Source organism: Sphaeramia orbicularis, chromosome 5 (assembly GCF_902148855.1).
Source record: "Sphaeramia orbicularis chromosome 5, fSphaOr1.1, whole genome shotgun sequence".
NCBI lineage: Eukaryota > Metazoa > Chordata > Actinopteri > Kurtiformes > Apogonidae > Sphaeramia > Sphaeramia orbicularis.
Window position 1 is genome coordinate 28,512,542 of NC_043961.1, and position 17,708 is coordinate 28,530,249.

At 38.7% G+C, this 17,708-nt stretch overlaps 1 protein-coding gene across 10 annotated transcripts in view; it reads right to left on the reverse strand.

Annotated features, from left to right (window-relative positions):
- The window catches only part of scn8ab (sodium channel, voltage gated, type VIII, alpha subunit b), a 39,492-nt gene that overhangs the window by 12,021 nt on the left and 9,763 nt on the right, over positions 1–17,708 (reverse strand). For 2 of the 10 annotated variants that reach the window (XM_030134236.1, XM_030134232.1), the window contains exons 5-20: positions 16,721–16,812; positions 13,379–13,600; positions 11,944–12,007; positions 11,578–11,719; positions 10,463–10,669; positions 10,094–10,375; positions 8,805–9,128; positions 7,433–7,565; positions 6,924–7,162; positions 5,408–5,581; positions 4,750–5,106; positions 4,491–4,664; positions 4,042–4,335; positions 2,159–2,273; positions 1,918–2,072; positions 696–869 (exon numbers count right to left, since the gene is read on the reverse strand). In XM_030134236.1, coding sequence (XP_029990096.1) covers positions 696–869; positions 1,918–2,072; positions 2,159–2,273; positions 4,042–4,335; positions 4,491–4,664; positions 4,750–5,106; positions 5,408–5,581; positions 6,924–7,162; positions 7,433–7,565; positions 8,805–9,128; positions 10,094–10,375; positions 10,463–10,669; positions 11,578–11,719; positions 11,944–12,007; positions 13,379–13,600; positions 16,721–16,812 — 3,148 coding nt within the window. Of the gene's footprint in view, positions 1–695; positions 870–1,917; positions 2,073–2,158; positions 2,274–4,041; positions 4,339–4,490; positions 4,665–4,749; positions 5,107–5,407; positions 5,582–6,923; positions 7,163–7,432; positions 7,566–8,771; positions 9,129–10,093; positions 10,376–10,462; positions 10,670–11,577; positions 11,720–11,943; positions 12,008–13,378; positions 13,601–16,720; positions 16,813–17,089; positions 17,182–17,708 lie in introns of all 10 variants that reach the window. The other 8 variants (XM_030134235.1, XM_030134233.1, XM_030134226.1 and 5 more) reach the window with 6 other exon arrangements.

Genomic DNA, 17,708 nt, shown 5'->3' on the forward strand with positions numbered 1-17,708 from the left:
CCAGAATCAGATCCGGATCCAAATAATTTCACTAACTTTTGTTGACATTATCATAAAGAAGCTGTATACTAAGTTTGAAGTCAATCGGAAATGTAGTTTCGGAGAAGAAGACGATTGAAAGTTTTGTAACAGACAACAGACGACAGACGACAACAGACGACGACAGACGATGACGACGACGCCGGACACCGCATGACGACAATAGCTTACGGCCTGTCGGTTGGTAAGCTAACAATAGCTTACGGCCTATCAGCCGGTAAGCTAAGAAAAATGAAAAAAACATTATTATGATTAAACTATAGTTAACAATTGTCACATTTGAAAAACATCTTCATCACTTTGAGTTAAATGTGAAAAGGTTAGGTGAATGACATTTACTTAACAGCAATGGTGTTTCATTAGGTATTTTTTTACCTTGACAAAATGCAACAACAATTTAAGCTTTCACTTTGTATAATTCATGTAATTCTTCTCTCTATTATAAATGTGCAATATGTGCATTGAAAAAACTTTCACTATGTCTATAGGCTTTCACATTTAAATGCATTCAGGTATAGAGCCACACTTAATGGTTAAGTTGACTAGTGAAGCAGTCTCTCATATCCTTGTATTCCTCTAATGTGGCAATGACTTATAAATGGCAAAGCTCTACTATTAGAAAGTATGCAATTAAAATAGTGTACAAAGGTACTTACATCCACAATGAAGAAGTCCAGCCAACACCAGGCATTAGTGAAGTACTTGACAAAACCATAGGCCACCCATTTCAGCAACATCTCCAGGATGAAGATGTAGGTAAACACTCGATCAGCATACTCCAGAATGATGCGAACTGTCTTCCTCTGCTCAATGTACACATCCTCGAAGGCCTAAGAAGAAATGTACATAGACAACAGATTATTTAATCCCTTTCAACATCCATACTTGAGAGTTCATTCATAGTTATTTTTTATTTTCTTACATGGCACTAAAGAATGGAATACCTCTGAACTGTTTTTATTTCAAAACTATTTATGGCAGGTTATAAATCCTAAAATTCCTACTTTATTTTGCAGTCATTATGTCATTTAAAAATTAAACAAATAAAAAAGATTTTTGCCAAGACTAGTCTCACTGATCATTTTCTCAGCTCCTCTATTCTCCATTGAGTCCATTCTTCAGTACAGTGTTGATCTGGCCACAGGCCTCCCCCCAGCCAGAAAGCTGCAAACCTAAGCTGGATTTGTAGGTTGAAAGGTTGGTGCATTACAGCACTTTGCTGTCCATTAGCAACAATCATATCAAGAACAGCTGCAGAAGGAAAAAAAAACGAGATGATCTTGCTTGCCCACTTCCCCATAAGGCTGGAATTTCAGTCTCTCTGAGTGAATGTCATATTCGCAGCTCAGCTTCTAGGAATTATTATTCCATTCGTTTTTGGTAGATGTCATAGTTCAGTAGTCTTCACTAACATTTATCATATATTGTTAAAACACATTTAACTTTTCACAATGCTTAATTATAATACAACCCCGCTTCCCAGAGTTTTATACATTGTGTACAATGTGAATAAAAACAAAATGCCATGATCCTGAAAATAATTTGCTGACATCAAATTACCAAAATGTAATTGTAAAAATCACCTTATTTTCTATTGTGAATAAAAAATTGGTCCATAAATTTTACAAACCATTGTACTTTTTTGTTCATGTTTTTCTTTCTTATATTGTATTTTTTTTTATATCATATTTTTCTTTCTTATATTGTATCCCAACATTTTTTTTGAATTGAGGTTGTCCTTTCAATTACAAGCACCAACCAAAAAGTAGAAAATTATGTGGTAAGTAATGATTATTCTGTTAAGTTTCATCCATCTGCTTTTATACAGGTGTATGGAGCCAGTTTTCAAATGACGGGCCTAAATATGTGTGCTCGTACCAGGGCTCCACTGCTGAGCAGGATCATGAAGATGATGAGAGTCTCAAACCAGTTGTGTTCTACAATCAGGTAGCAGGTCTTCCTTAGGAACCACCAGTACTTTCCCCAGCCATGAGTGATTGGAACATCACAGCACTTGTATTTGGCCACACATTCTGTAAGAAAAATACAGACTCTACTAGTGAATACCACTTAAAAAATTGGATAAACAATGTACTATTAGTGGTACTCGTAGTCTTACCATCTGTCCAGCAGGGCTCTGGGTCAAGGTACTCCTCCACCACCTCCACCACTGCTACCTCCTCTACATCGGGCTTGATGTCTATTGTGCTCCCTTCAGACGAACTGGTGTCATCCTGTTAGGACAAAGGGATCATTTCAACTCTGAATTTCACTTTGAAACATTTTAGGCTGAGTAGTGAGAAGCTGAAAGCATCTGGATACGGCACCCTGCCAGTACAGCCATTACATTAATGTCCCTTTGGGTTTACATGCATGACATGATTTATTACCTGAGTTATGTGTGCTCTAGGCATGTACTATGGCTAGTTTCCTGTCCACTACTGCCTACCCAGAGGAGTTATTAATAGATTTTCACAAGGCATTAATTAAAGGTTACCAATGATTCATTCCACTGGTAATGGTAGTGTTTGTTATTAGATGCAAGATTATAGATTCTTCAGGAATAAAAGATTCATGTGTGATCACAGATTGAAGCAAAATCTATGAAAGAAAAGAGAAATTCATACAAATGAGGTCTATATATGTAAACATCTGTTGTGATTAATAATGCAACAAAACACGTGGTATGTAAAATTTTATCTACAATATAATATTGAACATCTATGACTAAGTTAGTTGGAAAAATGAGTGAGTCAGAGTTCATGCTAAAAAAACCTGAGCTAGTTGAATGGATGTGAAATCTCTCATTTTAGATATTAAAGCCTGGTGAGGACCACCTGGACCAATAAATCATGTCATACCATAACAATAAGTCAAGGTGAGGAAGGGCAAATTGGAGAAATAGAAGATTAACAGCAGCCTTATTGCAATACAGTTTACTCTTGCGCACATGCAGACAGACACTCAGCCAACTCAATTCACTAGAGAATGATACTGCATTTTATAATCTTAAGTCGTCAGCAAAGGAACTGCATTCGCACTCTCTTTCTCCTCCTCTCTTTACTCTTTCTCTCCACCAAACAGCTTTATGGATTCTTGCTTTTCTGGGTGTTAGCAGCTGTGTCTGTGTCTACTCCATGCAGCATATCCCATGGCTGGTTGTGGTGCAGGGAAGATTGTTGTGTTGGTGGTAGGGGGAGCCCAGTGGAATATAAACCTAGTGCAGATACAGTAGTGACGGTGCTGCATTATCTCTTTTTTTTCCTACTACAAACCAGGTCAAGGTGACCCACAATGAGACTTCACTACACATATTGAGTCTGACTTTCCCCTTTTCCTACATTCATACCATACAGCAGACTGATGTATCAGTCTGCCATCATGACTGCCTGATTCTCTGTCTGTCTGCAGGGTCAGCACTGAGGCTCAGTGTTAGAATTACTAATGTCTGTCTAAATGAATGTTCTGAAATGTCATGTATATTCATTGGTTCCAGTGTGGTACCTAACAGCAGTTCTACTTAATGTATCAAAAGATGCCACATAAGTACACTAACATATGACTTTGGACATAGTAAGTCAACAAAAAACCTTTTAAATAAGCATAACAATAAAATAACAAAGCCTTTTAAAAATATTAATAATAGTTGATAATGAACAACTCAAATTTCTAACCTTATGAATATGCCATCAAACACTAAGCTGAGTCCTGGTTTGTCATTAATAATCTCTGATCAGGTCTCTAACAAACAGCTCCCAGAATAGAGTTGCACACCTAATCTCAACTGCAACTGCAGTGTCAGTATTTGTGATTATAAGGTCCTCTATAAAAGTCCAGTCAGTAATCTTTGCATTTTCCTTGATAACCAAGTGGTAGACTCAAATCCCATTCATGCAGGCCTATCCCCCAGAGTGAAACCATGAAATAATCTAGTCAAATAACCACAAAACAAAGGTATCTTGAGTGAGATCATGCTCACTCTTTCAAGCAAACTGCACTCACGTCTTTACTGTTCTCCACTTCCGATTCGCTGCTGAAATCTTCTGTATTGAGGTTTTCAAAGTCTGACTCGCCAACAGCGATGGGAACACAGACAGTGAGGTTGGGGTTGTGGATGAAGGACATGTAGTCTTCATCAATCATGTATTTTCCCACACTACTCCCGATACCGCTGGTAGTGCCATTGCCATTTTTAGCATAGTCCAGTTCACGGTTGATGTCCACTGTGTGATTTGCAATGCAGTTGAGTTTCTTCTCATACATTTCATCCAAAGGCTTCTGTTCATCCTCCATTGGCTGCTTGTCAAAAAAAGTCAAAATCACAAAAAAAAGTAAATTAGGGAACAAAAATAACATCATAAAGCTGAGTGACCAAAATAGTAAATATTTTTTTAACAATTACAGTTAGTTATTTGCCTAAAACTGTTCATGCATATTTAACTATATCGTACCTTTTTGAGCACTTGGGCTACCATGACTCGTGCATTGACCTTAAACCAGGCAATTCCTTTCTTAATACGAGCGACTGCAAGCTGGAGGTTGTTGGGTTCACCATCATCATCCGTGGCAGCAAGATTGTCTGCACTGAATGAGCTCAGCAGCAAGGCCAGAAACAAGTTCAGCACCTTAACAAGAACAATAAAAGTTGGAACCCATGCACTCACAGCAAACCTAATACCAGACAACCTACACTGGGATTATCCTGCTTACCACCAAGTTTCCGATCACCATAACCATCATGAAGACAATGAGGCACATACTTTGTCCTGCGACCTCCATGCAGTCCCACATGGTCTCAATCCACTCCCCACACAACACTCTGAACACAATCAGGAAGGAGTGGAAGAAGTCATTCATGTGCCAGCGGGGCAGCTCACAGTCCTGGGCGATCTTACACACACAGTCCTTGTAGGATTTGCCAAACAGCTGCATGCCCACCACAGCAAAGATGAAGACAATGATGGCCAGCACAAGGGTCAGATTACCCAGAGCTCCCACTGAGTTACCGATGATCTTAATCAGCATGTTGAGGGTTGGCCATGATTTTGCCAGTTTGAATACTCTCAACTACAAAAGAGACAAGAAACAGAATTATTTCACAGGTTTTTGGATTTAGGACAGTGCTCTAAATATGGAAGCTTTTGCAATGACTTGAGAGTTTACTTTCATTTCCACAGCAACTGTAATCTGTGTAACAAAACCAATTACAAAAAAGGGAATTTCCTTGGACACTTGACCCTACATGCCATTTCTTCACTTACTCAAGTTGAATGTTTCTAAAGTGGATTATTTATTTGAACCCATCATCTCTCACTGATGACACACTGTACATGGCAGCCAAATGATGTTTCCATTCTTTGTCACTCACCAATCTGAATGACCTGAGCACTGACAGACCTTCCACATCAGCCAGTCCCAGCTCAACTAAACTCAGAGTCACAATGAAGCCATCAAAGCAGTTCCAGCCCTCCTGGAAGTAGTAGTAGGGATCCATGGCGATTAATTTGGCAAACATTTCCCCAGCAAAGATGCCTGTGAACACCTGTTAAGAAACACAGAATTTCACATTATGGTTCTGAGTTTGTATTTTGTTATTTTAAGTGCTATATTTGATGATTAAACATGCACAGTTAGTTAAGTGATGAATATAAAGTGTAAACCAATCATATTTAATGTTAGAAAAGTGGGTGGAATTCTTTGATTGTTTGTGACTGCTGTGTTGAAAGGACTTTAAAGTTAAACCAACTTCTACAGCATGAAGTTCAAACACACACTTAATACATATTTTTTTTAAGTTCAGATCTCCATAAATAGACTGAAACAAGCAGATTGTGGCAGTTTTAGAAAGTACAGTTTGACAAAAATCTAAAAACAAAATGTCTTACATCTTTAAAGTAATGCAAGGTCTTAGAAAATGTCATAATTACTGCAAGCAAACATTACTTAGAAGAAAAATGACATGCTCCTTATGGTAGTAGACTTAAAGGAAAAGAGTGCAAAGATTGAAAAGACATTGCTTGCATTGTGTTTAATCTGATATAAAGCTGACAAGAATGGACTGGGATCTGTTTGAACTGAGGACTATCCGGACAGGGCAAGGTCATGGAGCAATGGCACACTACATCAGCTGAACTTGTGAGGATCTATAGCTATTCCTACATCTTCTTTCCAGCAGCTAATCATGTGCTCAATCAGTGCTGCAGGGAACACCCAGTGATTCATACTGCACCATCGATCACGCCATAACAGTCCCTCTGACCTCAGTTCCTGTTTTCATCCTGACATCATGCCAATCCCTTTGACCTCATTTCCTGTCTCACTGCTGACACTGTGCCAATACTGTTGCAAGGGCAGGGCAGAGACAAATCAAAAGCCATGCTTTTGTTTTTTGGTGTGCCTCCACCATTATTTACAAGACTGCTATGTTGTACATGTGTTTTTATACATATGAGAGAGAGCGAGCGAGCGAGCGAGCGAGCGAGAGAGAGAGAGAGAGAGAGAGAGAGAGAGAGCTAAGTAGAGTTGAGGTTTAGCAAGATGCAACGGAAGCAATAGAGTGACCTGAGTGCGGGTGATGAGAGTTTGGGTAGCAGGCTGACTGGCTACATTAAAATGGACCTAAATCTTTAATGAGACCTCATCAAAGTCCTATATACAGTATGTGTGCGCATTCTTAAGTGCACATACCAAATGATGCATTGGTATATTGGTTTGAAGCTGTGTAGGTGGGGCGAACAAATCCTGCAATGCTTCTGTAACTCTTGAGAGTGGTAATGATGTTCCTTAATGATGTTCATGTGGACATAAAATGTGACAGAGAAAAGACAAAGGAACAAGAAAGGAAAAAAAAATAATACATATACATAAGAACTGTAATTTCTCACCAGGTTACCAACAGACAGCACACCCTCAAAATGTTCAGTCATGGGGTAGTGCTCCATGGCCATAAAGAGGGTGTTGAGGACAATACAGATGGTAATAGCAAGGTCAACAAATGGATCCATGACAATTAGGTAGACTATGTGCTTGATCTTCAGCCAGATGGGGCAACATTCCCAGATGAGGAAGATGTTGGAAAATTTATACCAGCAGGGAGGACACTTTCGCTGAGATTCTTCTAATTCTGAAGGAAGCGATAAACAAAGAGTAGTCAAAAGAAACATAATTTCAGCCATGACCTCCACACAGATTCTGTTGTAATCTATGTGAAGGTTTCTCATCTATTTAAAGAAAATAACATCTGATTGTGACCTATGTGAATTACAAAGAACATCAATGGAAATTCAGTGTAAAATAGGAGGACCACTGGAAGATTTCATGTTCATTATGTACTCATCAAATTCTGGCCAGCATTTAAATAAAGAAAAAATGAAAAAATATACACTGGCTATACCCTCTAGCAATGTGTTGGTGACTACGCTCATCTGACTGTTGGCACGGTCTTTTCCTTTGAAGGAGGAGTTGAGCTGATCCACAGATACCATGAGAGAGCCAGAGTGCTTCTTCTTAATCTCCACGTCTGTAGTCTGTACTCAGAGAAACACAAGATGTCAATCAGAGATGGTACAAAACTGAAGACACAGTCACAAACAAGCATTAAAGTTTGCAAATCAGATCTCATTTGGAATATACAATTACTTCAAAATTACATTTTTGTTGTATTACAGGACATCCTACAAGATGTCTTATAAGTTAATTACAATTAATAATGTAAATTCTCAAATAAATTAAACACAGCTGAGGAAAGGGCCAGGTCTTTGTAAATTATTACAGATTTTACTGTATTATATTTATAATGTTTTAGTGAGCAGTCTTAACATTCTATTTGAGAATTTACTGCATACATTTTAAACCTTCTATCAGGTGCTTTTATATAACTCTGTCCTTACAAAGCAACAGTGAACATGCAATGACATGCATGTCAAAAACAGAGGGGAATTCAAGACATCATTTGCTGCTACACCATGCTACATTTGGAGAGAAGTTAAAAGGTAAAAGCAGTTGTTTGGTTGAGAATTAAAAAAGGATCTACCATGGTAGCTAGAATGAGGAGGAATACTGTCCTTAAATATTTTGCACTGATCACAAGCATATGATAAGAGACAGCAAGATGGGGAGACAGAAAGAGAATGAAAGCAAGATAATGAAAGACAGAAAGAAAGTTAGAAAGGATAGAGAAAAGCAAGACTAGGAAGAGTATGGGTTCAGGTAATGAACCTTAAAATGAAAGTAGTAGAAGTAAGAAAGTCAGCAGCAGTTGCTTTCCTGTAAAATGTTTTGTGTTAGAGTTTTTTTGAATGACAGTGACTGCATAGGTGAAAGGTTGATGGTGGTCTTTCAGTAATCTTCATTATTTCAATGGTGGATAATGTATTCAATAATTGTTTGGACTACATCCATTAAATCATAATCATGATGCTGGTAAGACAGAGAGTAAGTGAAGAGTGTTTCAGCTGCGAGAGGATTAGTACCTTAGAGGGCTGGTAAAAAGCAAAACTAAAATAGGACATCATATCAATGGTGGAAGTGGCAATACAGGAAGAAATAATATGACAAAATCTAGTGAGAAAAGAGAACCATATATTCAAAGATCAAGACGGGAAAAGGGAGCTATTGATTTTGGGGGAAGAGGAACAAGAGCCAAGGGAAAGAGGTTGTAAAGGAGAAGCTGCAGAGACCAGGGCCACCACCATCATGCCTAGACTGTACAGGTGTCCCATGGACGTCCTTACACTGTCATCAGTGGCTGCCTTATCTATTTTCACCTCAGGCAGAAGCCGTCTGCCGGGCCCAGGGCCGATGAGAGACACAACGCCATTGCAGTCCACCGTGCTGTTCCTCTTTCCTCCAGAGTGGGGTGCCAGTGGGTGTATGCGTGACGAGCCTTGGCTGTAACCACTGTAGCTGTTGCGGCGATAAGGGATAAACAGGGAGCCCCGGCGGTCTTCGCTTTCCTCTACCGTACTATGCTCATCGTCTGCAAACTCGTTCTCTGAGCCCATGTCCTTGGAACGGCCTTTGAAGCTGAAGATGCTGCTGCGGCTGTTGTGGCGCGACATGAAGGGCGAGCCTGGGATGCTGAGTAGTGACTGAAGAGGGGATGACAGATGCACAGAGGGAGAATTGAGGAGTTATTAAAAACAGCAGGAGTTATGTGATGTGTAAATAAAAGGGACAGACAAGGTGAAGAGGGTAAATATGGAGATAGAGTAAGCAAGGAATAACCAAAGGAATGAGGGAAAAAAAGGATACACATAGGATGAGGATCTTTTGTGCAACATGCAGATACCAAAGCCATCAAAGTAACTTCTTACTACCAAATTATATATTTATAACACATTTAGTCATTCTTGTTATAGTTACAAGTTACTCATCAGTCCTTCTTTTACAAATTCTCTTTGTTATTCTCAACAAGAGAATCATCATTAAATCTCATTGCAATTCCCTGAAAGATCACAAAATGATTCAACAAAATTATGGTTGTAATTATTTGACTAAGCAGTTGGTGTTTTTGTAACTTAAATGAAATTTTTTATGTCTTTGATAAAAGAAGCCTCAAGATTCTAATAGTTATACTTCAGTGTATGCTCTTCTTTTCTAAAACAACTTGTTCTATTGTTAAGTCATAAATATCAAATAGGACACATACTTTGGGGAAGTTTCTGGAGCATAGCCAATTGCTTTGTTCTAAGCATCGCATTACAGCATAGTTTAGTTTTAAGTTTAAAAGGCTGACAGACTGAGTTACACAATAAATAAATTTTGTTACAATGAATACTGTTTACAGAGTATAATTTGCCCTTAAACTTTGGTCATTGATCACATTATTATGATATAGGCAATGTAGTCTGCAGTACCAATGTAGAAGCAGGTAAGTGAGCCACACTGGGCTGAAATTCTGTATATTACCCATAGATATTTTTTGCATAATTCAAACTGATGAACCAGTATTTATAAAAAATTAGTCTTACATTTTGTATTATATGAAATGGCCACATAACCAACCACATATAAAATACATTAGCTTCATTGTACTGATAGCTTTTAGTTTTACCTGGTTCATGATGGATGTCTTTCTCCCCAGTCGACTTCCTGGAAATCGAATCGTACTCCTCTTGCTCCCATCGTCTGACTCAGACTTGACAACCTTCTCACTGTCTCCCTTCTCCTTCTCTTGCTCTTTCTGACGCCATTTCTTCTTGCGGTTGCGCCGCTCCTTGGCACTCTTGGAGCTCAGCTTGGAAACCTCAGAGGAGCTGCGGGACAAGTGCTCACCTCCTTCATCCTCTAACGCTGCCTCTGACACTGTGCCCGCAGATGTCGCCATGGCAGCAGCCTGAGAGAGAAAAATATGTATTTTTGAGAAGTAAACTTTGAGGAAAAAAAAAAAAAGAGTAAAAATGAGAGATGAAATGACACCAACTTGTGTCTCCTCCTGCTGTTTTTTGAGCTGCTCCAGCATGGCTTTGAATTCTGCTTCTTTCTGTTCTGCCTCCTCAATAGTGGCCTGATTCTGCTCCTCATAAGCCATGGCCACCACAGCCAAAATGAGATTCACCAGGTAGAAGGAGCCCACAAAGATGACTAGCACAAAGAAGATCATGTAGGTCTTGCCTGCAGCCCGCAGAGTCTGACAGGAAAAAAAAACAAAAAAAAACACAGATAAAGCAATGAGAGTAAAATAGTTGTTTGAGGTGTGTATGTTTTTTTTATAACCACTTCATGGCTTTATCCAAGAAAACCTCCAGGAAGAAAAGAAGTCTTAAAACGCAGGAATTCCCAGTCTCAACACACACAAGCATGCACACACTCTGACTGGCCTATTTGCCAAATGAACTGAATCTGTGTGTGCAGGTGGTGCTACAGGTCTGGATGAACATGAAAGATGTGTGACTCACATTTGGTCAATATCTATCCATGAGCATCATTTAGCAAACAGTAGTTCATTTTTCAGTTGCTTCAATAGGAGTTCATTTAATAACTGTATTTTAAATACTTCCTGCTTTAAAGAAAAATACAGTCATTACAAACTATTATTAATCAGTGTTCACTTTCAGTCAGAGAGAAAATGAACTACTGAGAACTGCTGAGAGACACTCTAGTTTATTGATTGAGGTATAAGGAACATTGTGCATATGTAGACTGATTACAAATTAAAGGAAAAACCTGATAGGAGTGGTCTCTTTCAGGACAAAAATGCCCTGTGGTTAGAACAGTGTAAGAAAATTATGAGAATGATATACTAGAACATTTCTTAACCCAAATGAACATGGAAGAATTTGGATTGATGAGTTATATAGTGCTCTTCACCATCAACACCAAAACACAGAATGACAGACTATATGTTAAAAAAATTGTGTTGCATCCCTCCAGAAGAGTTGACTAAGAAATGGTGCCAAGGTGCAGTGAGCAGTGATTCCTTCCCTCAATTCCCATCTGGCCAGACCATTTACTGCACATCATTACTTTATTCTCTTTCCTTACATTTCCTGTCTCTCTCTACTGTCACTGTAAAAAGATTGGGGGGGCTGCTTTTACCAGCATGTACAGATTCTCCCAGAAGTCTTGGGTCATGAGGCGAAAGAGGGTGAGGAAGGCCCATCCGAAACTGTCAAAGCTGGTGTAACCATAGTTGGGGTTCCTTCCAGCTTTCATACATGTGAAGCCCTCTGGACATCGCCTGAAAAGAAATTACAATAGTGAAATGAAACGTAGAGATTTCAGAGGTGTTTTTTGTTTTCAGTATATGCTTGCACAACCATCTACTTATGAATAAAATACTGAATAGATTTATCTTAATATTTCACAAGTAAGTTGGATTTATGACATGCTAAAGTTTTGACAGAGACACCTGTTGAAACATTACAATTTGGAATACATTTAGTAAGTGAGGCACTGATTTACCCTGAGTCAGAACTGTTTCCACATAGTAGAGCATCAAGTTGACCAGGGAGGAAGTAGAAATTAGCTGTGAAAAAAGAACAATATTAGTGAAGTACCACACATGAAAGTTTAGATGTTATTGACCATTAAAGAGAATTATATAATTCTACTGTGATGGATCTATGTAAAATAAACTATTTAGTGAATAAGTATGGTATAAGGTGCTACCTCTTGTTTCAAAATGTGACCATATGGTAAAACAACTGTTTGGGATTACTATTTGTAATGCATTTTGATGAAAAATTATGCTAAATCAGAGATGTTGGCCCAATCCCAATTCACCCCTTGGCCCTACACCTTACCCCTCCATTTTATGTGTTCACGTGAAGAGATAAGGCTGTCCTGATTCTCGATGAGTCAGAGGGTAAGGGCTTAGGGGGACTGCTGTTGGGCCCTCGAAATGGAGATTTTTCAAGACCACACTTCAAACGGAGGGTTATGAGAAATTTCCCATTATTCTGTTCGAATCATCAGCAAGATAGAGGTAAACACAGCTAAAAAGTGCAGCAGTGTGATGAAAGAAACACACAAATGTATGTATTTTCTTCATAAATAACTTAATCATTTGCTTAATGCCGTTTCAATGTGGTATAGATCGCATTTCTGCGGTTCATAGTTGATAGCTGCAAAAAGATGCCCAAAGCCCATGCAACAGACGGTTACAGCTGCTGATGGCATGGTGAATTCTTTTACAAACAAAGTTGTCACATCTGTTTATAGCGGCATCGATGACTATTAATGATGTAACAGGTCTCGAAGGGTTGTCCTGTTTCATAGGAGAATATTTCAACCTCTGCCCCTTGCAACTCTGTTTCAAGGGGTAGTGCCAAGTGCAAGGGCCAAGGGGTAAGGGGGAGGGCCAAGGGGTGAACTGGGATTGGGCCGTTCAGTCTTCTGCCCTTCAGTAGCAGGCTGTGAGTCCATATACAGTACATTTAATGATGAGGAGAAGTGAAGTCATTTTATTTGTCCATTCAGAACCACCAGAGTCCCAGTGGTTTGCATGCCTCTGATAGTTAATTTGTTGTTGCTGGATTCCAAACTAATGCATTAAAACACCAAGTTACACAACAACACAAGGGGTAGAATTGCTATTTTGTAAGGGGAGGCTGGTGTCTTGAAACTTGAGCTCCTTGTGGGAAAAAAAAAACTATGTGACAGCAAGGTAAAGGGGTGACAACATTTTAAATATATCGTACACTAAACTGACCTACAGACTCTCATAGGGTTAGGTGTCTTATGAATATCCCTCCTCTCCCATCCTCTTTTTAGCTCTTGTTAGAATGACACATTAGCTTGTGTTACACAGGCACGAGGTTACACTTTACATGCGCACATATACGTTATGTTCTGATATTCTATTCATGTCAAAAAATGTGTGATGGTAATCACTCACTATCGTTCATGATGTACTCTCCCCAGTCGAAGCCCCTGCTACCATTGGACAGGTACTGCTCGGTCATGTTGATTGGCCAGATTACACACTTATTTCGTAGGTTTCCCATGAAGAGCTGCAGTCCAATCAGAGCAAACACGCTGAGACAGAAGACCGTCAAGATCATCACATCCGACAGCTTCTTCACAGACTGGATCAGAGCACCCACAATGGTCTTCAGACCTGTTGATTAACATACACACAATACACACACGCACACACACATACAAATGTGCACAAGTGCACGTACATGAAAACATGCAAACTCACACCGGCATACACACAAACACCAAAATACATATCCAAAGACACACAAACACACAGATAGACACAAATAAAAAGAATTGAAACTTTTGGTACTGAAAAAGTGAACAAGGTGAGTTTGTTTTTTTAGCTGCAGTTTCAGAGCTGACTCAAGTAACACAAAAACTGTTAAGTTAGGTAAGTATTCTATATTTAACTTAGGGTTGTATAAAGGCTTACATAAATCTAAACTTGGCAGGCATCAGTCTTATTTTATTTTAAACACACAGAGCCTGCTCCCATGATTGTCAAGTCTCTACATTGGAAGCTGCCTTTCATGGAATCTTGTGCATGTTGTTCCAGTATAAACTGATTTAATTCATATATATTAATTAACCAGCTAACAAGAAAACTTTTTTTGCACTTAAACCACATGATTACCCTTATGGCAGATACTAGCATATATGCAGAGGTGGGAAATCCCAGCTCCATAGAGTAAAAGTCCTGCCATGTATTTGTTCCAACCACTCACTGAACCGGCTCATTTTTATGAGCACAACTCCTCATCCAGGTAGATGGAATAATTAGTGGAATCACCTGTGTTGAGTGAACAGGTAGAACCAACACATGGCAGGACTTCTACTCTATGGAACTGGGTTTTCCCACCTCTGCATATATGTCAAAAATTCTGTAATTTTTTTCTTTCAGTTCTTTAATGTAGCACTTCCCTTTATAATTTTGCCTGGTGAAATGTGTGAATTGAATTAAGATTTTCAATCATGTATGAATATATAGTCACTGACAGTAGTGGCATAAGGATAAATACTTTCATTATACATATGTAAATACTGATGCCACTTTTTTGTTCCAACATGCTATTTCACATTAAAAAGACAATGGAGCCTACTCTAGAAAGTTCAAAAGACAGTATAGAAATGATCTGATATTTAAACATAAATAATGTAAATGGTCAGAAAATGCAATAATGTACCAGTACCCCCAGAGGGGAAAAGCCTCTGTGGTGTGTGTGTGTTGGGGTGGGGCCTTAATATATCCTGTCACTGTCTGCAGAGACAACTCTGCACCTCAATAGACGAAAATGCTGTACTGCTACTCCTGTCTCCTGGGAGAGAAATCCTGTGTCCTGTAAGGTGCTTTTACCTACTGTTGTTTTGTTACATTTGGTAATAACATAAAAACTTTCAGGCACAGCTAACTATTATAGGCACTACTCATTTCAGATTTTTAAAATGAATAACAGATGTGACAAGAATCATGTGTGTACAGTTACTGTGGTTAAGCTATATTTTTTTCTATGTTCTCCTGTCACTTTGACCTCTTGTTTTTATTCTGTATCGTCCTCAAAAATACTGAGTTTGCGCTAAAAAAAACTAAAGACATGGTTCAATGTATTGTCATGACTATGTAATAACAGAACAATAATTTCAGTATCAGAGTGCATTCACATTTAGCCACTGATATAAAGGTCAACATTCATTTTTCATCATACACAAAATATTCTGTAAACACTGCAGCAGTATGGGGTGCTCCCATCAAAGGCACAGGTTACTGTTTTTAGAGTTTAACATTAACATTCTTTTGTGATATAGTCATGTTTTACAGATTTACTTTATAAACTCGTCTCTGAGGTCTTGTCTGAGGTCATTTCCATTGAAGAGCAGAAGACAGCTCAAGACCTAAGTTCAAGATCAGCTGAATAGAAGAAGCTTAAATATGTTTTTTTTCTTCTCTTGTGTCCATCTTAGGTCACATCCCAAACCAGCTGCAGATGTGTCTACTGATAAGTATTCATCCACCAAATAAACGCAACACAGCAAGCAGCGCACAGTGAAAAGCTCAGTCAAGGAAGCAGGAGGAGAAAGAGAGGACAGGCGAGGAAGAGTTGGTGGCTGGGGGGGAGGGGGCTGGGGCAGTGAGAGGTGGCATGCAGGTCATTTAAACGCCAAGGCTGAAGGAATTAACTCTGTGTCAGCATCACCTGTCTGAAAAACATGATGGTGACCTTGCTTTTAACTGAAGAACCATTCCCATCCCAGGTACTCTTTTCCCCCAATCAGGCAGTACTGGGCGAACCCTCAGGCTGGTTTAGCCCAGAGCACAATTGAGCTGCACTCAACTGTATTTGCTTGAGACTTATTGCACCGTGCTGAATGTGTTGTGCGAGAGTGAGCATATGTGTATCTCAGTACATCACCAATATGTGAACATGTGTACTAAAATTACCCAAGTTACAACATAACTGTTTTACATACATTTCCAGTAGAGCTACGGAAGAATGTAAGCAAAAGTACAAAATGTGTTGCTGCTAAAGTCCAGAAAAAAAATTAAAAGTGGACCTCAAATCTATTCATTATTGATAATTATTTCAAATTTCCCACTTCTAGTGTTCCCTTACATTCCCAGGATGGACAAAGATCTTCAAAAAAAGAAAGAAATCAACAAATCAACAAGTCTTCTTATAAAAAATTCAACAAAAATCAAATAAAAGCCCCTCAAAGCCAAACTTGTAAAATGCAGTTGTCTCCAAGCTTCATGCAGCGTTCCTAGGCTTGGCAGTCTTAGGGAATTGAATGTTCTTTAAAAGTAATGAGTCATTGTCATAGTTTATGAAAAATCAAACAAACCTGATAACCAAAGAGGTAACAGAACCAGGTTGCAACATGATCATATTTTTCTATCTTATGATTTTAATTATTATTTTAATTAATGTTTGCATGGAAAAATCAATTTTCTAAACTCTTTATTCTATATTAGCATTCTTTTAACATTCTTTTCTATTTCACTTTGGATTGGATTTCTAAAAGATTACACTTGCATACATAATGTGCTTCATGATTTCAGTTGTCACCCTACCAGACTGCCAGTAGACTGCTAAGCCTGTCAAAAATGTATTGGTACCATTTTTGATGTTATTATACAAAAGTAAAACAAAACAATGTGTAGACTCTGGAACATCCTCAAAACATATCAATGTAATAGAGACAAGGAAAGCTAAGAGATAAGGTCAGCTCAGCCTTAGTGTTTAAATGGGAGTCTCACCTGGAATGACAGAAATAGTTTTCAATGCTCGGAGAACCCTGAACGTTCTCAGCGCCGAGACATTCCCAAGGTCCACAAACTCTGTTATATATCTGTAACAAGGTAGGATGACACACAGAACAGAACCCCATGACACACAACACACACGATAACGACACAAACACGCACGCATGTACGCGCAAGAGCACGACACCAGCACCACCATCGAAGACCAGGAGGGGACACCACGGTGAGAGAAAGAACGCCTGTCCGACCAGTGGGAGGAGAACGGAGGAGGAAGAGGAGAGGAAAGGGACTGAAACAAAACCACACCTAACATCAACCCCGTGACTCGCCCACCCGCAAACACAAACACCTAGACCGTCTTACCTGGGATAACTGAAATTGTTTTCAAAGCCCTCAGAACCCTGAACGTACGTAGAGCTGAGACATTGCCTAGGTTTACAAACTCTGTTATATACCTGCAAGGTGGATCAGATACAGTTACTCAGCAGCCGTCCCGAACAGAGGAAAGAAATAAGAGATTGTCACATAATATTTTAATAAGCATTTTCAAAGTGGCATGATGAGGACTTAGAGTGTTGTAGGTATTGTATTTAGACTGTGTGGAATATTTAATAAAATTGTCTGCATTGCACTACAGATATCAAATGTATATGTGATGAACACAGTTTTACTTATATGAATACAGCGGGAGGATAACATGTTTATATCCAGAGGGGAGCCGACACAAAATAAAAAAAAAAAAAAAAAAAAAAAGATTTAAAATTAAAGTTTATAGGTGACTAAGTTACAAACTAATTACAATTAAACATTTTTACTTACACAAAACTTCTTAATGTGCATTAAATAGATGTATTAAAACACACCTAATATGTGTTTATGGCTGCAATGGCAAATCTATGTTCCTTTTAAATCGAGGAGTAATATTTTAGTTCATTATAACATGAAACACTTGTGATTTTAAAATATCTAAAAAAAAAAAAAG